The sequence below is a fragment of the Miniopterus schreibersii genome (assembly GCF_964146895.1).
Source record: "Miniopterus schreibersii genome assembly, chromosome: 6".
NCBI lineage: Eukaryota > Metazoa > Chordata > Mammalia > Chiroptera > Miniopteridae > Miniopterus > Miniopterus schreibersii.
The window spans coordinates 23034376-23061575 of record NC_138107.1 but is presented as its reverse complement, the minus strand read 5'-3'; the positions used below and the strand labels follow the sequence as shown (position 1 = coordinate 23061575).

Genomic DNA, 27200 nt, shown 5'->3' with positions numbered 1-27200 from the left:
AAAAGGGGAAATAGTAATATGTAACTCCTAGAGTATTTGTGGAATCAAATAACACATGGAAAACAGTAAAATGCCTAGCACATACTTAGCAAGTGCTCCAAAACATTTGGCATTATTATAATTATAAATATTATCATTACTACCCCAATGGGAGAGGCACTTTATTAACATCTACTTCTAGTGTCCAGGACACCCGAACTTCTAACTCACTCCTGCGCAGGCCCTTTCCTGACACACAGCCGCACCAAGTGGCTCAGAAAGGTCCGGGGTGCAGGCTGGTTTGGAGACGAAGGTCAGTCTCCATGCCCACCTGGCATTTTTCTCCTTTCTGAAAGTCTCCAGGCTTGGTTTGCATCTTCTGAAATCCTTTCAGTAAACATTCAGTCGTGTCAAAACTCAGAAGGGGAGGAATTCTGAAATTTTCATGTTTACTTCAAATCGAGAAAAAACTGGCGCTTAAAGCAAGTCCCCATCCTCAGCAGGGCTTCTGGAATGACCTTTGAAGAGCTTGAAGCAGAGCCCAGCTCTGTAAAGGCTGCTGGGCCCAGGCCAGAGGTGAGCGGGGGAGGCTATCAGCACTAATTAATGCTTGAAAGGCTTGAAAGAAGCTGGAGAAAGTAGCAACATCCAGGCGGCCATTCAAGCTTTTATCACTTAGAGGAAAATTATAGGGAACTTAATACAGAAGAGCCCATAGCTAATATTTTTGAAATTGTTACTCAGTGTGACTTTCCAGGCTGATGGTCGTCAAGCCTTCCCACGTACAGTGTTGCTCACTTCCAGGCCTGCGAACTCTCCATTAGCAGAGGCAGCCCGGGGCTGTTCTGCGGTGGAAGAAAGACGCAAAATGCAAAACCAGGCATGGATAATTGTCTGTAATAGTAAACTCTCGATGTTTGTAAGAATATGTGGCCTGCAGAGAAAAGATTCTAATAATGTTTTCAAACTTTCCCCCCCCAGAGTGTCCTCAGAATTCATTCATAGCAGGTAAACTCGATCTTTTTCTCATGAGCCGAATGCTTGTGCCTTGTGTCCTAGGACGCAGCATCAACGTCAAATCTGCTGGTCTGGTGGGGAGACACGGGCCTCAGTCAAAACAACCGTTCATGGTGGCTTTCTTCAAGGCGAGTGAGGTGCTGCTTCGATCTGTGAGAGCAGCCAGCAAACGGAAAAACCAAAACCGCAGTAAATCCAGCTCTCATCAGGACTCCTCCAGAATGGCCAGTGTCGGAGGTAAGGCCAAACCAGAGCAGAAGTTGTGCGCAGAGAGTTATGGGGTCACATGTTGCAAATCAAGTAGCCGCAATAAATTTACCCTCTGGATATACCTTTATTTGGTTTATTAAATCATCCAGCAATGTTTCTAGCATCCCCAGAATGTTTCATCGGTGAATCACTCGGTAATTCATTTTAAAATAAGTATGGCTCTCCTTGCTATGCTGAAAGATTCAGTTCAAATTAAAATCAAGCTGGCAGTAATAAAATTATGAAATGGTTACATCAACAAAGTCTGGCCAAAACTGAATTGCACAGCTTGCTGAACTGACTTCCCCAGGGCCTCTAGATATGGATGGGTAACCAGGTAAATTCAACATGAAAATATTTCTTTAGTACTTAAAACAATACATGTGAATCAGCGTAAGTTTTTTCCAACAATAGAAGCAGAAATTAAGATAATTATGATTATATTTCCATTAATTATTTGGAGGGCCATTATCTAGATAATCTGCTTTAAGCGTGTGTACACACACAGGTATATATAAAATCTAACAACAAAATATTACAAACCCACAATTGATCCCAATGAGCTTGCAATTTAATCTATTGATTGATAAAAAGGAGATAAAAGTACAGTTGATCTAAACACATCTAGCTGCCAAAATCTGAAGTGATTGCATCATATTATTTATGCCAATAAGTGCCTTGTTCAGTCCAGGCTACAGACAGATTTTTATATGCTGTCCTTAGATAAAAATGATGGCTATTTTATTCCAAGAAATTATCTTTATCTATAAAAAAATTAGTCTATTTGAAGAGGAAAAGTTACACTAGAACATCTCAACCTTGTGTAACATGCTGGTTCATTTGTAAAATACGTGTTCTTTCATGCTAATGGTCACCACATGCGAGGCACAATAGATGAGCTGGCAGATAAAACAGACATAATCCTGGCATATGGTTTTTCAGCAAATTAGAATGTTTCACTCTTTCAAAAAGACACATTCAGACGGTGTTTGCCATTATTCCCGAAATCGTCATGTTTTCTCCACATCACTTGAAACTGATAAATCATATAAGAACACAGAAGTTTTATTTAGTTTTGCTTTTTGCATCTGGGGCTCTCAACAAAAATACTAAGTGGAATTCACTGGAAACGTCCTAAAGTATGGGCACGAGGAGAATACTCTTAGAAAGAAATCTATTTGGTGCATTTAGCAACAGAAGAAAGGGGGAAGATTTCTATATGGAAATACATTATACTGAATTACATGCTATGTACGGAGGGATGCTTTTTTGTGTTTTTGTTTTCAGTCCTCACCCAAGGACATGCTTATTGATTTTGGAGAGAGAGAAAAATCAGTTGGATGCCTTCCCATATGCACCCCAATCAAGGATTGAACCCGCAACCTAGGCATGTACTCGGACCGGGAATCCAACCCACAACCTTCGGGTGTATGGGACGACAGTCCAACCAACTGAGCAACACCAGCCAGGACTAGAGCAATGTTTTAAAATAATTTTCCAACAAATAAATTTAACCATCTTTTTCATTTGAAAATAAAACATGATAGTAGTGCCTTATTACCAAGCTATTTTATAAAGATCTTCACAAGATATTTAGTTTGGCAAACACTGTAATTGGTTAATATGAAAGCTGGAGAAAACTAACTTTCTAAGACCTTTCCTTCCTTGTAAATACTAGCCTGTCAAAGTTGTATATTTTTCCTTTCATGTAGAATGGCCTGAAATTGGTTGAAATGTTTTTAATTTAATGTAGCAGACTGCATTAAGAAAATAGTTTGTTAAAACTTGAACAGAATAGTAAATACTTTTTGAGAAAACTACAAAGGGAAAGGCATAAGTCGCATACTTATTACTGAGCTCATGACGACTCTGGCAGAGGCGTCCTAGAGACCGAAATCATCAAAGTCCTTTTCCCTATTGGCGAACTCTATTTATCTTCCCTTCCTGACCGCACTAACAAATGTACTTCTATAAGGAGAGATGAATAAAACATATGGAGCAGAAATCACGTAACTTTTCACCAGTTCCCTAACACCATTTGGAGTACAAAATTATTCTAATATAGACCAATATTTTCTTTTGAAAAAGTTTGTCATTGGCAACCATTTCTGTGAAATATGCGGTAGATGGTTTTGGAGCGAGTTCATATTTTGATAATGAAAAGGAAGAAAGTAGCTGGTGTGTGTCTCTGAGACTTAACCTTTCAATAGGTAGTAATCAAGCAGACGGGAAAAAGTCTCATAGAATTTGGCCTAAAAGACAGGGCTTTAAGGAAAGGGAATGCTAATATAAACACAAAATTTGATACTTAGGAGAATTGAAATGCCAGCGAAAATTTAAAATCATCCAAATATAAATAATAAATGTTGTAGTAGTACTAGGCTTTTACAGTAAAATACTGTGTGAAGACTCCATGGCTAAGAAAGGAGGGAGGAGTGTTTTAGTAGATGTTTGTCTGATTGCTTTTTTTTTTTAAAATCAAATCATCAAAGGTTGAAAGTCTCAGTTAGTGCATGAGAATTAAAACCCAGGTTATCCTTGGTGTCTTTACCTCATTTCTTTTCTATTTAAAAGATCCTTGCCTTCTGAGTTCTTAATACCCCTTTATCTTTCCATTCTCCTTTGGGAGAGCTGAGGACCTTGTCTAGCATAAAAGGGGAGCCACCAAAATGCTTGTTATTTAATGTGTCAACTGTATGGGAAAAACGAACCTCATTCAGGTGGAAATACACTGAACCACAGCTCCCAGGCTTTCTACAGAAACTGTCCCTCTTTGCTCCTCTTCAGCCTTTTGGCAAAATGGTTGAGCAGATATGTTGTGGGAGAAGTTGCCTTTTTCATGAGGCTGTACGGTGGCTGTTTATTTCAATTTGGGTTTGAGGAGAAGAAAATGGAGGCAATAGCTAAATTTTAGGTTAGCCACTCTTTAAGATATAATGGCACTGGGTCGATAAACATTTTAAAGAATCTACTGAGAGCAAGGTGCTGTCCTATATCAGTGTTGACAAAAATAAAGCATTAAGAATCTGGAAAAACTGAAAGGGCAAATGGCAAGTCCTGGTTCACTGCAGAACTGCTTGGAAAGATTACTTATTGTGTGCTTCCTACTAGAGATCTTTGAGGGCAAATCCAGTCATTGGTGGACCTGCCTGAAACAATGGCTATTTCTTAGGACAAATCTTTCAAAAAGTCATTATAACAAAAGTATTGTGCACTTATTCTCAGTTCCAATACGCATTATCTCTTGCCTAATGGATACAGTGTAAAGGAATGCCTCTTGGACAAACATACAGGGTGTCCCAAAAAATGTATACACACTTTGAACAATTATTAATTCCAATGGGTTAAATCTGAGAAGAAAGAAACATCAATTGAGCTATCAAAAAATGTATATGTATACAGTTTGGGGGGGTTACCCTATATTAATCAAAACCAGAAAGAACAATTAATTGGCATTAATTGTTTAAAAAGTTTATATTATTCAATTAATGTACATTTTCATTATTTAAAAGTAAGTCATAAATAAGGCTAAAATTTTCCTTTTTAAAAAAATATATATAGTTTTATTGATTTCAAAGAGAGGAAGGGGGGGAGAGAGATAGAAACATCAATGATGAGTCATTGATCAGCTGCCTCCTGCACACCCCCTGTTGAGGATCGAGCCTGAAACCCAGGCATGTGCCCTGACCTGGAATCGAACTGCGATCTCCTGGATCGTAGATCGATGCTCAACTGCTGAGCTACACTGGCTGGGCTAAAATTCTCCTATGATCAATTAACATTTTTGAGATGGGTCACCCTGATACAGATATCAGCAGGGTATACTTATACTTCCAAACCTTTTCTTCCGCATATAGTCTCTTGGAGAATATATTTTTGTTATATCTTTTAAACTACACAATTGATATATTTTATGTATTTTTAAAGACTATTTTCAGAGCAGTTTTAGGCTCACAACAAAATTGAGAGGAAGGTACAGATTTCCCATGTACTCCTTTTTCCCACTCACGTATAACCTCTCCCATCATCAACATCACTCACCAGAATGGTACACTTGTTACCAAAGATGAACCCACATTGATACGTCATAATCACCGAAAGTCTATAGTTTATCTTAGGGTTCACTCCTGGTGTTGTACTTTCTATAGTTTTGGACAAATGTATAATGATGCATATCCATTGTTATTATATAGAGTATTTTCACTGCCCTAAGAATCCTGTGTCCTCTATCGATTCAACCCTCCCTCCCCCCTGCAATGACCAATCTTCTTATTTCCCCATAGTTTTGCCTTTTTCAGAATGCTATATAGTTGATTTTATCTATTTTTTTAAACAATATGTCTCCACCATCTTTCAAATTGGTGACCTCATTCTTGGTGACCTCTGCTGCAATATATTTAATAGTGCTTGTTTCACAGTTTATTTAATCATATCACTCTTAAAAGGCATTTGGTTGTTTCTAAATAGGGGCTCTCATAATCAGTGTTGCAATGAAAATCCTGCAAGGCTGCACATAAAATAATGTTTTTAATCCCCATGATTCCTACAGCAATTAACACTAAAAGCTGATTATCTTTGCAAAATTTTGGAAATCCCTCCCAAAACAACGATTATTTTGGTGCATATAATATCTAGCTCACTCTATATACCTAGCTACCTATCTATACTCTTATCTATCTATTATCTATATATCATTGTATCATTTAATCCTGGGTCCACTACTTACTAGTTGTATAATTGTAAACAATATATGTCACCTCTCTCTGCCTCTGTTTCTTCATAGATAAATTGAGAATATTAATAGTACCTGCCCCATCAGGTAAGATTACATGGGTTGTGAGGATTAAATGAGTTAATATGTATAAACTCATGCAATATGAGGACCATGGTACATACTTACTATAGTGTTAGTCATTATCATTGTTACATATGGTTTTGTTTTTCAGAACTGGTACTGAAAGAATTCAGGCTCTTACATCAGAGAAAACTAGACATACTTTCCCTCCCTCTCTCTCTCTCTCTCTCTCTCTCATAAGTACCCATACCTTGGTCACTTATTGGGATTTCTTGGCCCTTGAGAATTCAGAAGTAAGAGGTATCTTGGAATCTTTAATCAAATTTGGCAAATCTATCTGAGCATTAATTATATAGTATAAAATAAACTTGTCAATAGACATTAATACGTTGTTTATATTATCGAGTCTCTGTCTAAAAATAATCCACAGAAAGAATATAACTGAGCACAATTTTATTATAAAGTAATGTTTATTCAATATTACATAAGCACCCACTATGTGGCAAGCAGAGTATTAACTGCATGTTAACAAAAGATGGATAGCATAAGAACTTTGCTTCTTAAAAACCACTCTCATAGACAGTGGGAAAGACTTGCACATTAGTAATTATTGAGAGATCAATTCTATTATAGTAGGTATAAGGTAATGTGAGAGTGGTAAGGAGAGAGAACCTAAGCAAGTGCCCTAGTACAGCCCAGAAGACTTCATGAGGCACTTATGTGACAATAGACATTTTCTGGAAATGGAGGGGTGGTGGGTGAGGCCATTTCAGAATGAGATGCACAGTTACAGAGCCAAGTACCAGTGTCAAATGGCTGGGTATGCAAGTATCCCCGTGTGAGAAGAGTGTTATATCAGCAAGAAAATTATGAAGAATCCAAGTCATAAGAGTAGGCATGTGATGTAATGAGCTATGGTGTTTTCATATAGGCAATTAAAGAAGGAGATTCATAATCAGACATGCATTTTTAAAAGTTGAGTTTGGCTCAGAGTGAAGGATGGAACGCCAAGGGAGGAAGCTGAAATTCCAAATATGATTAGGGGCTTAGTAGTCCAACAACTCAAGCAATAAAGATTATAGATTGGAGAGAGTGGAAGTGGAAACCAAAACTTGTGGAATGAGGCCAGACGGGGCCCAGTGAAAACGGGACTCTGGAGATGGGAGTGTCAAGGATAAGTGGAAGGTGGAGGAAAAGATTTAGATATGAGGCCAAATTGTTCGATGAAGCCCAAGACTTCACAATGCCCTAGGAAACAAAAGCAGAGAGCCTCAAGGATAGAGCCTGCAGTGGGAACATCAACACGTCCAGTATCCGATAGGGGGAAAAGCAATCCTATGAGAGGGACCCCAGACGATAGGGACGCAGGAGAGCAGGGAGGAAGTGTTACCTAGATTAAGTTATCAGAAGAGGACTCTGAAGTATGAGGCAACCACTTGTGCGAAGGGCTCCCAACAGGTTAACTAGTCTAGAAAAGGGTCAGTTTAGCAAGGCTTCTTGGGCCGATGGAATGAAGGATATGAGGGAGAAAGAAAGAAAATTAAAAAACTTACTACATTTTCTGGCTTGAGCCACTAGATTACTGGTGATCCTGTTAATCAAAATAGTAAATATCAAAGGAGTGAAGTCAGAGGTAAAAATAGTGAGTAGGAGGCATCTGGGAAACCCGCATTTAGAGCTGTCTGGAAGGCAGTTTAAAGCTCCCATTTGTGGGCAGGCTCTTATGTCAATAAGCTCTAAGGTGAGAAGCTGGATCGGCCACATAGATGCTTTGCTAAGCAGAGTTAAGCAAACACACTAGATAGCTATTATTTTGTGGTGTCTGCTTTGCATCACACATTCATACAGAGAAAAACATAGTTATCCTTACACAAATAAATAACACTAATTCCTCCTGGGTTGTGCATAAATTCAAGTGAGGAGTTCACTGGATTTTTAAACCCCTCCTCTTTGGGGGGGATTGGTATTGTTTTGGGTTCACTGTGACTTTCTCTACTCCAAAGGCCAAATCAAAACTGACCATCTCTGCTTCTTTACCTCTCCTTGTATCTTCATTCTCTTGTCATTTCTATTTTCTATAAATTAATTAAAACCCTGATGCTATAGATGCTGGCTGACTTTTCCTTTTGGGAACTAAGCATGAGAATGCTAACATCTTGTTTTTTGCTTGGAAACACAATATCTCACCATATTTGGCTTAAGCGATGGGTGTGCTTAAATGTTAAATTCTATTTGGAATGTTTTTTCTGTGTTTTATTATTATTATTATCACAGATTTATCTATATTTTATCCCTTAAAGAAGATAATACTAAATTTTAAAGAAAAAGAAACCCATATTGGTATCTAGAGTTTTTTGGACTTGATTTTCTTTTGTACCCTTCATAAATAGGCTAGCCTATGTTTATTTATTTGGTTGCTTTTTTCAGGGATGAGTAGACAGATCATTGAACTTCTATGTAGATCTCAAGTTTTTCTTTTTAAGCCATTTTTAATCTCCATGTGTTATATTTTGATTTTTTGCAATGTTTTTTTTTTTTTTCCCTAGAAAAAATAATTTTAAAAAATCAAACTAAGGGGGAAAAAAGTATGTTTTCTCTTTTCAGAAATTGACCATAAAGAAACTGGCATATAAAGTATTCAACAATACTTTCAATATTTTGGCACTGATTTCCCAATATCATTACCATAAAGAGACAAACCAGAGAAATGCTGTATTTATGATATCTGCATTGTGGTTCAGGAATGTTAGCAAATTTTTCTAGTGTTGGCTGTGGCACCAGAACGTTTTTGTAATTTCTGGCACGACTCTTCATTTGTGGGTAGGTTCATCAACAGTAGCATTATGTTCGTTTTATTTTAATATCTGAAAGGCTGCCAATCAATATTTTTTAAAGATATAAATCTAATTTCCCTGCCCTTCCTCCCACAGTTTATTCAGCCAACCATTTATAGTAAACCTAACTGCAGACGTTGCTGGTTTGGGTACAACATTTACTTCACTCAGTATCCATTAATTTTTATTTCTGACAGAATAAGCATATGGTCCTAACGCTCTATGAAATCAGACTCTTGGAACCAGATTCTGTTATAAATTTCATTGCTCGTTACCTTTATGCGATGTTACATTATATACATCACTTAGCCTGCATGAAAAGCTGCATAGATGGAACAGATATATTTTGACATTTAAGTTTTACTTTCTTTTTTTTATAAACATGGAATTCAAGTAACCACATACATAGTTTATGGATTTTTACATGTACTTGTGTGTGTTATTGGCTACAATGTCTTTATTCATATCCCATGTTTTTAATTAAGACAAGAATAAAAGAATAAATATTTCCCTATTGTCTAACGCAGTAGTTGGCAAAGTAAGGTCCAAGAGCCAAATTCAGCCCATTGCCTGTTTTTGTATGGCCCAATTGCTAAGAATGTTTTTTACATTTTTAAACGTTTGAGAAAGACTCCAAAGAAGAAGAATACTTTGCTTCATGTAAAATTCATATAAAATTCAAATTTTAGTATCTAGAAGTCAAGTTTTATTGGAATATAGACATATCCATTCATTTACATACTGTCTACGGTGCCTTCATGTTACAGCAGCAGTGAGGGGTTGTTGCAAGGGAGGCCCCAGAGCCTGAAATATTGACTATCTGTCTTTTTAAAGAAAATGTTTGTTGACCCCTGGTCTAAGGCATAGCTGACTTTTTTTTTTAATCCCAAATCAAAAAGTTCATGCAATCAAACTAACACAATAACTGATTTTTTCTTTTCCCTAAAAATGATACAGGAAACGTATCCACTTTGTGTTGTATGTAGTGTTAGAGTTTGCCTCTCCACTGCCTAAACAAAGTCACCCTGTGCTGCTCTGATTAAGAGAGTTTACCCAAAGAACAAGAGTGCCGAGTTTCAGATGAGTTCTCTTTCCTCCACCTTCCATCATTATCAACATATTGACTTTGTTTTAATGAAGGTAATTGCACAGTAGGAGTAACTCTGAACTAGAAGGCAAAATGTCTCTAGGTTCAAAACTTAATCATCTTATTTCCCAGACTGACATTAAATAAATAATGAGTTGAAGTAACTGTGGAAGGAGACGACAGGGCCACTAAGACAGGCTCCTTGGATCTTTGATGTGCCTACATTTTCTTTCGAGGTTGAGGATAATTAAACCGAAAGGTGATCTCTTATGACAGGCTGCTCTGCATAGTAAACTTCTACACTGATTTACCAGAGATGACTGTCAGTGTGAATGTAGCATTTATTTCTAGGAGAAACACTTAGCTGTCATCTTTGAAAATAAATTATTTTCCTGGCTCCTTTACCCACAGTGTTTCCCTCTTTCATATTTCGTATTGGAAATAATCAAAATGGGTTCGCTTTTAAAATACTATTGGTACAAAAAGTGAACAAACTTTTAGACAATATAGAAAGATTTTCTGTAAAGTTTTCTGTTTCTTCAGCATTTTATTTTATTCCAGGAACAAGATGGGGCTGTCCGTTTATCCTTAAATCTTTTAAACAATTATAAAAAGTTATGGGTTTTTCAGATTATATTTCAAAAGATCTAAGGGAAATAATGTATTTCCTTTGTTTCAAATCATTTGTGGAATACTCTGAGGAATTCATTCATTAATGCCTCAAATGCCTCAAATATTTAGTGAGTACCTACTGTGTGCCAGTCACTGTTCCTGACACTTGAGATATACCAGTGAACCAAACAGAACCAAATGAGATTTTTGCCCTTGTGCAGTTGACATTTTAGTAGGAGGAAATAGACAAGAACCAATGTACATAATAAATGAGTAAATGGCATAGCATATTATAGAGGTTAAGTGAAATAGAAAAAAATTCAGAGCAGAGGGAGGGAGATCAAGAATATCAGGGTGGTTTGAGGTGGTCAGTGAAGCTTCATTGACAAGATGATGCTTAAGTGAAGAACTGAAGAAGCTATGGGCATTATATATATATATATATATATATATAGCCAAGGCACGAGCATTTCCGGGAGAAGGAATGGTGAGAGTGAAGGTCCTTGAGTGAGAGCTGACCTGTGTACAAAACAGCCAGGAGGTGTCATGGCTGAGCGGAGTGAAGGACAGGAGGAGCGGGCGTAGGAAATGAGTCAGGGAAGTAGTGGGGCCAAATCACATAGCCTTGTAAGCCACTGTGAGGATATTCCATTCTCATGAGCGCGGGGAACCATCACAGGGCTTTTGCTGGGGAGTGACATAACTCAGTTGACTTATTGAAAGGTCTACTTGGCTGTTTTATTGTGGGGGAGTCAGGCAGAAGCAGGGAACATATGAATGAGGAAATTGCAATAATTCAGGCGAAAGATGATCATGGCTTGTATAAGGACAAATGAAGGTGGTGGGAGTGGGTGGATTTGGGATGTATTTGAAGGTAAATGTGTAGGATTTCCTGAAAGATTGGATGTGGGAGAGAAAAAAAAGAAGTTTTTTTTTACTCTAAACTGTTGTTTGTTTTATATATATACATTTTAAACTGGGAACCTACCATCTGTCAAGAATGGAGAGGTCCACAGGTGGAGGGACATGTTTTCGGAGGACCATCAAAAGGTCAACTTCGGGTATCCTGAGTTTAAAATATTTATTAAAATAAAATAAATAAATAAATAAAATAAAATCAACTCAATATGATCCTAGTTGGTACTTTCCCAGTGTCTACCTCATGGAAGATGTTGAAAAATATTGTATAAATATTTAATATATGTAAATATATTAAGTGCCACTATAGTGTGCACAAATTAATGAATGAGCATTCATTGAACAGTGAGCACTCAATGAGTGGCAGCCAGCAGGCTGTGCACCACCACATAAGGGGTCTAACCAAATCCTTGTCAGAACCCCAAAAGGTAAATGGTATTGTCTACATTTTACAAAAGGAGAAACTCAGGATAAGTGATTTACATGAAGTTCACATGGTTAGTAAGTTGCTCTAGCTTTAAGATTCAAACTCACATTTTATAACTTCAAACACTGCCTCTTTTTTTTAAAATCAATGACCCCACAAAAGAAATAGTAGTATACCTGGTAAGCTGCCATTTGTTTAAAATCTGATTTTTATCTTCAGATTATAATACAAGCGAACAAAAACAAGCCTGTAAGAAGCATGAACTCTACGTGAGTTTCCGGGATCTGGGATGGCAGGTAAGAATGATCAGTCAATTCAGGTGCTTCTTTTCTGCTTTATGGTAAATCCTGAGTTACTTGTAATCTTTGTCCATGATTTTTCCAATACAGTAACCAACCTGACTATTCAGTATATGGATTATCCACATCATTTTTATTTCTCCATTATTCTTTCACCATTGAAACATAATTATTGGATTTTACAGTAAAAAGAAAAACTGTTGAAAAAGAAATGATATTTATAATATTTAGAAAGTGAAAAGAGTGCTGTTGTTTAAATATTCCAAATTTTTAATTTTAATAGTATTTTTTCATATTAACTTGAGCAATTCCCTTTTCCCCCAATGGTCCCAAACTTTCAGTCTTAAGAAATAGAATTCTTGACTATACTGCCTCTGTCATAAAAAATAAAAAAATTAAAAAAATCAGACAAAATGTTTTTTCCTGCACTTCAAACTTATTGCCATCTTTCACATATGCTTCATAAACATATGATCAGCTTCATAAACAGGGTGAGAAGGAGAACTTAACCAAAGCAGTTTAAAAACACACACATACACACAAACAGTTTTTAATAGCTTTATGTAGTAATCATTTAAATTGAAGTTTTTAGATTATATTATCCTATTACAATGATTCTCAGAGTATGAACTATTTTATTGAAAGTTATTATTAAAATGTGAACATTTCAAATTTTACATTTGGGCCAAGATTTTTACCTCTTTGGGGGAAAAAAAAAATGAGGACAATCATTACATATGCCAATTTTTTAACTTCCTAAAATTTTTCATGTGCCGTTTTCAGGAATTTTCTCCAATTCATTTCTTCTAAAGAGTCTATAAAGTTAATGCACGAATGAAAGGAAAAACAGTCCAAGAGACAAATATTAAAGCTTTAGGAGGTTGTCAAGCTTCTAAAACCAGGAATGAGTTATTAAGAAGTAATGAGAATTATCTCAAGTTCATACTTTTTTTGGTGTGGTTCACTTGAACTTTCCAGAGTTCATCATTTCCTGTTTAAAGAATATTTAGAATGCTATTTCATGATTATGGTTTTATTCATGAATGCATGGATTTATACATACTATGAATATTGTACATAGCAACCTCTTGGGAGAAATTACAGAGGACATTTTCTTGTGAAAATATTTATATATTTTTTTGTAAACTTCAACTTAAAAATAAATCAAAGGCTTGGGGGAGGCTATCCTATTAGACTAATTGTTGGACCAAGAAGAGAAAGAAACTTATCCAGGTTTATATATATTTGAGTATTTTTAAGAATTATTTTTTAATGATATTACCTTTTTATTCTTTTTTGTGCATTTTAGGACTGGATTATAGCGCCAGAAGGATATGCTGCGTTTTATTGTGATGGAGAATGTTCTTTTCCACTCAATGCCCATATGAATGCCACCAACCATGCCATAGTTCAAACTCTGGTATGCTTTGTTTTTGTAGGATTGAAACTGGTTTAAGATGCAAGCTTCATATAGTTATTTTACAGGAAAGCATGCATTTGCAGTTATCAATGCATTATCTACTCTTCTCAAATTCCTTTGGCACTTTTTAGAGCCAAAGTAACAAATTATAGTCAGGAAAGTCAGGCTGGTTTAAAAAATAATCCTGATTCCAGATTGGGGAAGGATTCAGCTAGGAAAGTTGGAGTAATCACATGATGTGGTCATTCTACCCTGATTTCTACACAATGCGATGTAACTGACCACACAGGTTCCCAGTGACTGTTTCTAACCCAGCAAATTCATTAGTACTCATTGCAAAAACATTGAATAGCTGTAGTGAATTTCATCTCAGGGCTTTTACTCTAATTCTTTAAGGATGTTTCATAACACACGATGGCATTATGAAAGTTCTTCAATATAGAATATAAGTAGAAGACACATTTCTATTTCTTAATACCTTTTTTTTTTGAATCTTTAATCTGGAAATTAATCTTTTTTTTTTCCTTTCCAGACTCAGGAAGTTAGTAGTGCTTTAATCTGTAATAGGCTTATTTTTTGAAAAAGATAATGAAATGTTGATTTCATGGCCTCTAAGTGGCTGTACTGTATTTAATGAGCTCATGAAACCTCTTGAGAACCTGACATACCTGCCTTATGGTGTGTGACTTATTGATGAGGCAGAAGGACAGCCTTTGGAAGACTAAGCGAGAGGCTCTTAGAAGGTGCAGTAGATTATGTGATATAATTCCAAATTAATGTTTGGGTTAATATGAAAATTTAACTATTGTAATTAGGAGAGAAGAAAAGGAACAAATTATTTTAGACTCCAGACTTAATGATGGGAATGGGGTTCTTTGGTGGATGGCAGTAAGAGAGCAATAGCTATTGGGGAAGAAAAAGCATTTAAAAAATCTGTCTTTGTGGATGAGGGTTGTTTATGACCAAAAAAAGAGTAACTATCAGAATTTGTGAGAAGTTGACTCTTCAGGAGGTTACCTTTTTTTCCACAATTAATTTAAAATTTAAAGTTGATGAAAAGAGTATCTCAGTTTCCTTCTGAATAAGGAATTATATATATAATATATATAAAATTCTTGAATGCCCGTGTTTTGCTGGCATCTTCACTGACTTAGTAGGTACTACAAAATAGCTAGACACCAAAGACACAACTATGACAGCTAGAGCAGCTAGGAATTGTAAAAAGCTGAAAAAGAAGCTGTGGTTTAAGAGAAACAGAGAAATAAAACAAATATGTATTTTGAAAGGTACTCATTTATAAATTTTCTTTTTATTTTCTGAGTCTTGACCAAAGAGATTGCCTACTTCTGTGCCATATAGAAAGTATAGAGAAAATTCCTGGAGGAATTTTAAGGTTTGATATGCCTTCATCTTTGCTATCTGTAAAGATAAGTGGTTTATACAGGATAACTTTTCTGGGGAGTGGGGAGCAGGTATGCTCTGCAAGGATGGGTGTTTGTATTCCAACTTCCACTGGTAAAAGAAAAAACAATCTTTATGAAGTCTAGCCTTTTATCAGTGTCTACGAGAATTCACCTTGTCTGAAACCTGATCATACAGAGAACAATGCTGGTTTCATGCCTTGAGGGGACAGCCATGACCACTGTCTTTCTGTAGGGTCACAGAGGAACAGCCACCATCAGCTTATTGAAAATGACAATTCCCAGAAACTTCTTTGCCTCTTTTTACTGTCATTCCAATGACTCAGAAACTAGACTTTTGCTTCCTGCGATATGTATCTAACTTATCAACGTTTCCCTCAGGCTAAGCAATGCTTAATTATTGACAAAATTGTCAAATGTTACCCTTTCTCTCATTTTTCTCTTTCTTCTTATAAATATATAATTACATATTGTCAGCTTTTAGGGCTGTAGTATAGAAGGCAGTGTCGAAAAACAAACATTTGAAAAAAACCTGACGTGCACTTGGAACAAGGCCCCGCTCTGCATCAGTGTCCCGGGATGTGGGACATAAGTCATCACAGATCTTGAAGTGTACATGGGAAGTTAGATTTCTTTTCCTGGCATTGTGCTCGCTCTACATTTGTTCTGTGAAAAACATGAAACAAGAAGACAGGCATGTTTGTTGTTAAAGGAGAGCTTGTTTGTGACTAATATGTTTGAGAAACCATTCAAGAACAATCCATTTCTTTTCGAAGCGACTGCTCCATGAGGCTGCCAAGCTCCATTGAAACAGGGTGATCAATCATGTGTGCATGTTATGGAAGATAAAAGTGATGAGGGACACAAGCTGCATCTGAAATTTGAAGAAACTCTCCAACTTTTAGTTTTGTGAGGTCTTAGGAAATTTCAAGTTCAGATCAGATCACCTCATTTTTTTCTGCTGTTTCTGTCCACATGCAGGGCTCTTATATCATCTCAGCCAGGACATTGTACAGCCAAACTCTAAGAGGCTATATTTGATTTTGTAGATCCCTTAGGACTCATCAATGGGACTTCCCATAAACTGCTCTGAGGGAAGCACTAGGGTAGATGGGTGGGAACTGGGGAACCAGGTTCTGGCTCCCTGCTCAAGCCGTAGGCAGCCTGCCAGTCTGATCAAGAGGAGACTAGACCCTTTATTTAAGCATTTCACTTTCCATGTAAAACCACCTTTTTAGGCTTTGGGGGGAGATGGGTATTCAATTTGTAAAATATCTAGGTTCTTTACTTCTGATTTAACTTAGCCTGCTTTTTGGAGTTTGTCTAGGGGAGAAAGAAAGTAAAAAGATCTTTTTTTTTTTTTAAATATATCTTTATTGATTTCAGAGAGAGAAAAGGGGAGGGAGAGAGAGAGAGAGAAACATCAATGATGAGAATCATTGATCGGCTGCCTCCTGCATGCCCCCAACTGGGGATCGAGCCCGCAACCTGGGCATGTGCCCTGACTGGGAATCGAACCCCGATCACCTGGATCACAGGTCAACGGTCAACCGCTGAGCCACGCCCGGCCGGGCAAAAGTAAAAAGATCTTAAACTCCAGCCAACCTGCTAAATAATTCTGTGGAGAAGAGCTGAAATCATTGCTTTAAAGCAAGTATTGGATTATACCTGGAGTTTATCTTGCTATGATATTTAAGTTTCCTTTTACCATGGAAAATTAAGAGTTGGTATAACTTTTATGACTTATTGTTTACTTATCCTTATAAAAATAATTCTTAGATCCGGACTATTTCTACAGTGCAATCTTGTGGCTTTATTGATTTGCATTTATACTTTCTGTATTTCTCATGAAGTGAATAGAAGTCATTTGAACAAAAAGCAACTCAGTGCTAGTTGCCATGTCCTTTTTCCCAGGAAAATTTTCACCGATTTTTCCATAAAGGATATTTTCCTTACTTGTTTGAATATTTTTCAAGACCCCCAAAACATAATTAGAACTGCTGGGTTGATTCTAGGTGCTAGTGCTTAAGAATACTTGCTTTACTACCAGTCCCCACCCCACTCCAGCCACTGAACATAAGGAGAATAGTGGTCAGCTGAAGGGTGCCTGATGGTGAGTCATAAGACAAGCATATTATTTTAAAGCTACAGACAAAATATCTACCTTATTTCTTAAAAGAACAAAACGTTTTGTCTTTCCCAGGTTCATCTGATGTTTCCTGACCACGTACCAAAGCCTTGTTGTGCTCCAACCAAATTAAATGCCATCTCTGTGCTATACTTCGATGACAGCTCCAATGTCATTTTGAAAAAATACAGAAATATGGTAGTGCGCTCGTGTGGCTGTCACTAATATTAAATAATAATAGGAATGAGAAAAAGACCTGTATTAAGGATTATGACTACAATAAAAAGTATACTTTCAGACAAAAGGAGAATTTCATAAAATTAGTCTGGCTCATTTCATCTCTATCATGTACAATATCATGTATATAGTCACTTTTATTTATTTAAAGGTATATATTCTCCTTTGCGGATGCCTTATCAAATAAAAGCTATTTCATAAGTCACTACAGTATACAATAGATTGTCCAGTCTAACTTTCAATGAGATATGCGAAGTCCAATTCAATTCCATTTCAACATTTTTTTCTAATACAATTTTTTATATAATTTTTTGAAATTAGAACTCCTTTTACCTTTAAATATTATTGAAGGAAACCGAATGCATTGGTTATGTTGTGCCAATAAAAACTATGATAGGATATTTATTTAGAAGTAAAATTTAAAAAAAAATAACAACCCAAACAAAAATGCTTGGATAAACACAATTTTTCTTTTAGAGTTTCTGCTTCATTAGACAAAGTGAAAATGTTGAACTGGATTTGAATAAATAAATGGTAGGCAGAACATAGAATCTGAAAGATTGCACATAATTGTTACAACTGTTTGCTTTAACAGAATTGGTGTAACTGTAGGAGCATGTTCCTTCTTGGCTTGTGGATTGCAGATTTTGCAAAGAGCTCAAAGCTTCAGGAACTCTGTGGAGACGGGCTTGAGCCTGTGTCCATAACTTTCCAAGTTAACACTAAAAAATGGCAGTACAACCTTCTTACCTCAAATAAATCATGTCTGCCTATTATCTAGAACACTACTGCTGCAGATTTTTTTCTGATTTAAAAGGAGTCCAAAATAAAGAAAAATTTACATGTGCTCCGCTTCCCTCCCCACAGACAAGAGTCACTGCATGCATAAAATATACTGGAGCAAGAGGCCGACAGAGCCATTTTCTTTAGCTCTCCATAACTGAGTCTGCTGATTGATGTGATGCAAGGGATTTTATTTAGGGTAAAAGCACTGAAACTAAACTGGAGGAAATTACCAAAAATCCCAGAATGGCTTTGACAGAATTGCCATTTCGAAAGAACAGCTGAAATCCATTTTTCATATCTTTGAGAATGAGCTCAATGAAAACCTTATTTTGTAAGGGGATTTTGTAAACCCTCCTCCAAGCACAAATAATTCCAAACGGGAAGGTTCTGTTGTGTGTATGTGCATGTGTGTTCTTCCCTCTGAAATTAATTTATTTTCTCTCTCTGTTTCTCTCTCTGCCTTCCAAGGCTTTTCTTTAACAGACACTGATTTCTTAAAGAATGACATTTAGATGGATAGCTTGCTATTTATGATGGCTCCACGGTTAGGCCTATTTATACTTCTTCCAGAATATTCATAAAGCACCATTTATTAATCACCCTTTGGGATCTTTCAAATAAACATAGAAATAGCTTAAAAAATGTTATGGGTTTGTTTGTAATTCAGGTATATTGCAATGTTGTTTTAAAATACAGTTTATCTTAAAGATTTGCTAATAACTATATTGGGGGGTACATTAAGTAATATATTTTTGAATTAATGGCATACCATTGTAAGAATAAGAAACGGAAGTCTATTATATTATTCTTTAAATGTGCTGTTTAAATATATTTCTATATTTTAAAATATATTAAACTTGTGATGCTAGTTTCTATTGTGCTTCTTGATTCGACTCTTTATTTAAGAGGGATACAACACGTAAGTATGTCATAAACAGAGACTATAAGAATATCAGATACAAAAGGTATGTGGATTACATGATTATTTATGTTGTTTTTAATTGCCCAAACTAGTTTTTGTGTTAATAAATAACTCACTGTTAAATAAACAAAGCAAACTTAAATGAATTAAATATTTTCTTAACTATTCAAACAACGAAGAAACTTTTTAAATAGCAAAAATGATTAGAATGGGAAAATACCTCCTGTTCTTTCTCATTTAAGAAGGGAGATTATCAGCATCAGTATTTTCATATTTTTTTCAAGTTATATGTATATGTGTATATATGCACATATGTTCAGTCACATATTCTCAAATAACTGTTATAGTATCTTCTTAGTGTTACTTTGATTGTGCTCAAGCCGTTACTAGAAATCAGAATAACTTGGTCTATTTTACTAGGATCCAATCTACTCAAGTATTGTTAGCTAGTTAAGTATTGACTTGTTTGTTGTGTCTTTAATTTTTCTGCTTTGCATATTTTTTCTTTATAATGTGTCCCTAATCCTTTTTGAAAATAGAAGGGTATAAATCACAAATATTCAAATTCTTTAAAACTAAGGCAAAAATAAATGTCTACATTGAACTAAAGAAATAAAAAACACAAGAAAGAAAATTCGAAATTACTTTTATCTCATTTTATGATCCCTGTATCACTATCATCAAATGTGAGCCAGAGTCTACTGGCTACTATACAGTCTGGCAAGTATCATTTCCCAAGACATTTACAATGAATAATTAGCTCATGCTGCAGCTCCATTCAAGGCAGAAGAAATCTTCATTCCCAAACACAAGTCACCATCTCATAACCATTCAGTCAATTGCTCAATCTATCATCCAATTTCCATCTCAGATTACCTCCTTGTTTATGTTTTCTCTTTGCGTTTTTTTTGGTTTTGAACTTTTTCAAGTTACAAGTGAAGATGGCTTTGCCGATAACACATATACATTGCTAAGTGTATGTCTATACATCTGTATTTTATCAAGTTTGGTTAAGATCATAATTGAAGCAAAAGTAGGAAAAGTAATAGGTGCCAGTACTTATTCTTATTTAAGCAGGAAAGTGACACTATATCCACGTCAGCAATTTAAAAAGAGCAAAGGTTCTGCAAAAATTACTTCAAAGTCAGTTGTAATATTTGTTAAGGGCTGTTTGAAAGAGGGGCATTTCAAAGACAGGAGAGACCAGATTAGACATAGCGATTAGAAATGACAACGAAATTTTAGAAATTTAAAAACTTGCACCTTAGCATTTGCATCTTAGTTTCAATTTGACAGAGGCAGGTAACCTCAAAGCCAGCTAGCCTCCGGGTCAATGCATGTACACAGCTGGGAGAGGATGGGTACATGCACTATAGCCTCACATTTTGCAACCTATAGATAGGAAGACGAGAGGTAACACGGCTTGAACACCCTCAAGAATTAACCTGTCTCAAAACAGAACCTAGACTGACGGTGTGGCTACTACTACCTAGTGAAATATAATAGAACCTACTTAAAAAACTGGACTGTGTTTATTTTCCAACAGGCACCTAAAGAAAAAGCCCAAACAGGAAAATAATTCTCTACCTTGAACCACAAGGCGATTAAGATGTCTTGGATTATATATCTTTATAATCTCTAATGAAACACACACACATACATATTTATATACACATACGTATATGTATATATGTATATATTATAAGTATATTTTATGTGTTTTAAAGATGAGAGCATTAAAATATGAATATTAAATACAGGGTGGGGCAAAGGTAGGTATATAGTTGTGAGGATACAAAACAGTTTGGTCTTGTATTATTATTTATTCATTATTGTATATTTTCTTTACAAACAACTGTAAACCTACTGTTGCCTCACCTTGTATTTTAAATGAACCACTAGAACCTCTGGGAAAGAAAAATATAATACTTAATTTAAATTTTATGGGATGTGTTAAATAGTGGCTTAGATGTTACTGATGAGAAAAAATATTGAGTTGCATGATAGACCTGAAAAAAATTATTCAAAAGGCAGCTATGAGACAGATAAAGTGATTCAAAATCTAAAAGAACTTGAAATACATAGGGACCAAAGGGAGTTCTAACATCCATTTAATCAGTATTCCAGAGAACTAGGGACAATTTTTGGGCTAACAACTTACCTTTCAATCAAAGCTGACTTCTCAACTTGGGAGTCAGTTAATAGGTAATTACTGCCTTCAAATTGTCAAGGAAAAACACTGACATTTAGAATTCTGGATCCAGCAAAAAATTCCAAAAATTAGGGCAAAATAAAAACATTCTCAGAAAAATAAAACTCAGAGCAAATTTACCATCAACAGCTAAACCACTGCTAAATATTACATCTCAGGAAGATAGAAAATTAACCCTAAAAGGAAAAACATACAAAAGCGCTGAGCAAGGTAAGTGGTAAACTGAGGGTAGACATAAATGATATCTAACCGTTGTTTTAAATAGCAAAAGAGTTAAATTGCCTTAAATAGGATTAAATATAATAAAACACAGTACAAGTATAGAATGTATGATGGGAGGTAGATGGCTGGATAAATAGATTTTGCATTTCACTTGATGACAATGATTACATTAGACTTGCTAACCTCAGAACACAAAATAGTATGCATATTTTAAACCAGGATTTGCAAAGGTTTTCTGTAAAGGACATGATAGTAAATATTTTAGGCCCTGCACTTCTGACACAACTACTCTGCTGCTGGAGTGTGAAAGCAGCCATAGGCAACAAGTCCTCGAACAGGTGTAGCTCTATTCCAATACAACCTCATTTACAAAACCTGCTGGTGGGCCGGATTCTGCCCGGAGGCTGCGTTTGCTGACCCCGTCCTGAACCAGTAGCGAGAATGATTGCAATGTGGTAAAGGGCAATCAATTCAACAAGACACAAGAGGGGAAAGGGGGAAGAGAGACACGGCATTATGAAAGAAGTGAGCGTCAAAACATAGCAATAACATTTTAATCACTATTCTCATTTCTAGGCTTATACGTAAGACATGGTATCCTATGCCTTAGAACTATATAGAGTAAAAATTGACAGAACCACAAGAAGAAATTAAAAGCACACCATTTTAGTGAGCAGTTTGAGCACCCCTGACCGGGGATAGAGCCCGAAACCCGGGCATGTGCCCTGACTGGGAACCAAATAGTGATCTCCAGGATCTTAGGTTGACGCTCAGTTGTTGAGCCACGCCCAGCAGGGCTAAATTTTTTATTTTAAAATGAATGTCCCCAAGGTATCTTTCACTTTTAGGGCATTCTAATTTTATTAAGGTTCTCCCCCACCACCAAAGTTCTATGTTATTATTTTGCTTGAAACATATTCCTTTGTTTCTCCTTCTTGCTGGCTCCCTGTGTTGGTTTCTAAGCAATAGATAAAAGCGTCGCCTCTGCCATTCTTGAAGGGGTTGGCCTTGTGTAGGTGAACCTTACTGTTCAACACTGTCCCAGTTCTTGGTTGTCTTTTAAATCTCTATAATTGTCCAGGTAATCTATTTTATTTTTAATAGCTCCCAGTAGTTGAGGGTGTGCCAAGACCATTGTGTCCCAAAGAGGAGATTCTCAGCACCTAGATTCAGGCTGTTTGGAAGCCAAAGCATGAGACAGCGGCTCTAAAATAATGCAAACATACATAGTCCTCTGGGACCTCAAGCCTAAAAACCCCACTGGCTACAAGACCAGGCGATGCAGCGGTGTCCTCTGACAGCAGCTGCAAAAATCAGGGCACCAGGCAAGATTATAAGCTCCTTTCTGGAAGATACCGGCAAGTGGGAAAGGGGCAGGCGAGCAAAGATTAGGTGCCATAAACATGCTACATCAGAAGCCTGCTCCTCAAGGCCAAAGCTCCTTGGACAAGACATAGGCCTTTTGCTCAGAAAGCCAGGGCTTCTTTTGGTCTGTGGTCTCGGCAGCGCTCTGGAGTGACAGTCCGCCAGGAACTGTTTCTCCAACTGTCACAGTCCCATGGGACCCAAGAATGCAGGTCCCCCTGATCTCCAGAGGCAGGTGCCTCCCGGGGGAGGCAGCCTGGAAACCCCAGGTCGCCTGGCTCGGCCGCCAGGGCAGCGAGGCGCGCGTGCAGGTCCCCACGGGGCGAGGGGGCCCTCGGGCGGGGCGGGGATCGCGCCCGCTGGCGGGGGCAAAGCAGATGAGCGCAAACGATGGCACCTGCTGGGAAAGAGAACAAAGGACAACTACATAAATAGAAGGGGGCCCTCGGCTCTAGGGAGGCAAAGGCTGAGCGGGAAGCCGGCACCTACCAGCCACCGCAGGTTATCCCAGGGGCCTGCGCCCGCAGACCCAGCCTTGACACCGAGCTGGAGAGCGGGTTTCACGGGAAGTGGGGGTGCTTCCCGCCTGCCGCCTCCACCCCGCCCGGGCCAGGTAAGCCTGCGCGCGCCTCTTACGAGCCGCCCCTCGGATTGCCCCTCGGGCCTCCTGCGCACCAGCCCCACTGATGTTCACAGTCAGATGTTTTTGGGGGGCTCATGTCCGATGCTGGGGGTGTTGAGTTCCCTCCCAGCCGTCGGCCACTGTGTTGGGTGTGGGGCTTACGGCGAAACAGTGCCTCAGCCTTTCTGGAGTTTCCATGTGGTTTTACGGTCGTTTGCTGAATGTGAAGGTTTTTGCGTTTTGCCCTTTTACTCCCAGAGCATGTGGTTCCCCCCGTGCCCGTGGTTTCGGTGCGTTTCTGGGGCAGCCGAGGCCAGGGCCCTCCTCGGCGTCTGTAGCTGGCGCCTGCAGGGCGCGCTGGTGGGTGAAGCCGGGTGCGCCCCTGGGCCCGCAGGGGGGCTCAGGGCTCCTGAATCCCGCGCGGAAAGGCCCCTTCCACGTGGCGAGGGCCGCGGGTTCGTGCGGCGGTGATGCGGTGCTGCGCCGACACGCACAGCGCTTCCTGTAGGTGTCGGTGCGAAGGGCGCTCCGGGCCCAGGCGGCTGCGGCTGCAACGCGTGGCCCGCGTTTGGGAGACACAGCGGGGGGCGAGCGGGGGACGGCAGAGGAGGGACCTGAGCCCGGCTGGTGGCAGGAAGGCGGGTTATGGAGCGTCGTCAAGGCCGCGGTGAGGGCTTTACGTTGTGCCCAGACATGCGAAGCCATTGGGAGGGTGTGAGTGGAAGAGGTCGTGGCCTGGGTTTTGCAGAGGAGTGCTGGCTGCTGTGAGAGGGCCCTGGGGGGTGCGGGAATAATCCAGCCCCAGAGGTATGGCAGTGTGGCCAGTGTGGTAATTGTAGAAGTGCTGGGGATTCATGCACATCTGAACATGCTTGAAAGTTAGAGTGGACAGGGTTTGCCAATGGGATGTGAGAGAAGAGGAGCTAAGGGTGATCCCCACTAATGTGACCTGAGGAAATGGGAGAAAGGAGGAACACTTACCGAGCTCCAGCACAGGACAGGGAGGGATTGCCTCACGAGGTGGAGAGTTTGACTTGGGCCATGTGAGCTGCTGAGGGAGATGTCCAGAAGGTGGCTTGGAAATGCAAATCCTAAGGTTAATGGAGAGGTCCTGCGGGAGATACAAACCTGTAGGTCATCAGCATATGAAGGCATTTAAAGCCATGTGATCAATGAGATCACCACTGCAGACAGGAGGTGCTAGCAAGCAATGAGATTTTATTATCTCCAGGTTTTATTACCCACAGCTTAATCATGCCCAATCATGGGAAACAGGAGTTCTCCTGAAGATAGTGAACTTAGTTCTGCGCCTGTCTGCCGTGTGACTTGTTGAAACAGGTTATCTCTGTTTTCTGAGAAAGGCCAGTTGGAACTCTGAGTTTTGCAGATAATAAAATGTAGGTATCGATTTATTAAACATCTTTATATAATTTTGTAAATAATGTTTTCTGTGCCTTTTAAATAGCCCAGGGAGCTTTGGTAAAGTGAAATAGTACTGAGAAAAATAGATGGATGAAGCTAAATATCTGGGAACACGTATAAAATATCACTGACATAAATGTTACATGCATATGAGTTCTTAAAAAAAACTTAAAAAGGTAATACATTATTTTCCATCAATTCTGCATATGTAATGAGGGGGAGCTTTCATGGTAGCCTAGAAGGTTTAGGAGAGACATAATGAAGGCATCGCTGATGTAAACTACTACTGAACATTAAAATGGCTCTCTAAGAAAATACTTTGAAAACCCCTTCGTAGAAGTGCAGTTGATTTTTGATCACCCCCATCTCTCAGCATTGACAGGGTACAATTCTGCCTTTAACCTCTTGACTATAAGTTCCTTTGTATATTATTAAAACTTCTTTTATTCACACAGCTTTATAGTGGTCTAAATTTAGAGCTTTTTTTGTGTGAAACTGAAACTTTTTCACATTAGGATGCAGTTAGTATAAAAAGTTTGTTTTCTAGAGAACTGTATGTACTAATATGAAAAATTTACATCATGAGGAAACAATGTGAATATTAGTCCAAAATTTTCTCGATGTTGTAGTGTTAGTGTAACTATTCTGTAGGTAGACATTATTATTATTGCGTTGAGATTTTATCATTAGACATAATCATGTATCATGTATTAATATTAATTACAAAAATAGAATGTATGGATTATTTTTTCTGATATCTTTTAAAAATCTGTGGTGGTGGCTTTTATTTAAATTTTACTAGCTTTAAATACCAGTGCCTCAAATTTTGTCTCTAGAGCCTGAAGAAGTCTTTTAAGTATGCTCTGTATTTTATCTGTTTTATTATTCAAGGTTTCTAACAGTCCTCTTAGGGAGCACTGTATCCTAGTTGATGTTGTGGGAGTTGATTTAGAAGAGCTTAGCCAAGTCTATTGTATGTTTAACTCAAATGGACAGGTTGAAGAAGTCTGTTTTCTTACTTTTTCTTTCAAGTATCTCTTCTCAAGGATGTGGAGAGAGACAAATCAGAAAGATAAATGTTTAATCTGTTTTGAAATAAGTGTTTCAAACCAGTTTATTATAATATTATCTTTGAAAAAGCTGTGTAAATTAACACAGCTGGAATGAGATAACATTTCACACCAGATTGGCAAATAGTTTTTAAAGACTGTTTTAACATTGGCTGTTGGAGAGAATATGGATCATTATGCTGCTAATGGGAGTATAAATTGGTAAAATAATTTTGAAAACAATTGAGCATAATCATGTAAAGAACATTTTCATACCCTACCACCTAATGATTCCTCTTCTGAATATTCACCATGGAAACATTTGTGGAGATATGAACAAGGAAAGTATTCAAGAAGGTTTATGACAAAGGTGTTCATTTTAGCAAACAATAATAAACAAACACATATATGTATGTTACAACTAAAAACCCAGACATGACACAGATGTTCATCTACAGGAAATGGACAAATATGTGATATTATATAGCAGGGAAAATGCATAAGTCACAATTCTATGGTTAAATCTCACAACATAATGTTGAAAAAATAAAGTACATTCTAGAAGGTTACATACAGTATAAAGTAATTTTTTATAAATATCAAAATAAAGCAATACTAAACTATGTATCCTTATATATGTGCATTAAACAACAGCAAGGTAATGACTTTAAAAAATTTATAATTCAAGATAATGGTTATCCCAGAAGGATGGGAAAGTAATTTTAATTGAGGAGGGGACTATTTACAATGCTATTATTTAGCATGAATGGTAATAAAAATGGTTTATTAATACTTTAAAAAATGTACATATATATATACATATATATACTGTGTCTCAGCTTTTGCTGTATAAAAGAAGACCTTTAGTCTTCGTGGGTTGTGACGATTTATTAACTCGCCATCCTGTGGATTAGTAATTTGGATTTGGCTCAGCGGTGATTGTTCTATAGCTCTTACCTGGACTCGCTCCCACAGCTGCAGTCGCTTTATGCATCTGATGGGCTTGGATGGCCTAAGCCTCGCTCACATTCCTGGCAGTTGGTGCAGGGCATTGGTGTGTTAGCAGTCAGCTGGGAATGAAGGTGGGGCCTAGGCTGTGTGTCTTCACATAGGCTCGCTCGGGCTTGTTTGCATGACAGTGGCCCCGGGATTCCTAGAGCAGTTAGAAAGCACAGCT

At 37.7% G+C, this 27200-nt stretch overlaps 1 protein-coding gene across 1 annotated transcript in view; it reads left to right on the top strand.

Moving 5' to 3' along the window:
* The window catches only part of BMP5 (bone morphogenetic protein 5), a 109298-nt gene extending 90215 nt beyond the window's left edge, over positions 1–19083 (top strand). The window contains exons 4-7 of the mRNA XM_081140781.1: positions 1039–1233; positions 12138–12214; positions 13527–13637; positions 17262–19083. Coding sequence (XP_080996907.1) covers positions 1039–1233; positions 12138–12214; positions 13527–13637; positions 17262–17411 — 533 coding nt within the window. The 3' untranslated portion in view covers positions 17412–19083. The remainder of the gene's footprint in view (positions 1–1038; positions 1234–12137; positions 12215–13526; positions 13638–17261) is intronic.
* The last annotated feature ends 8117 nt before the right edge of the window (positions 19084–27200 follow it).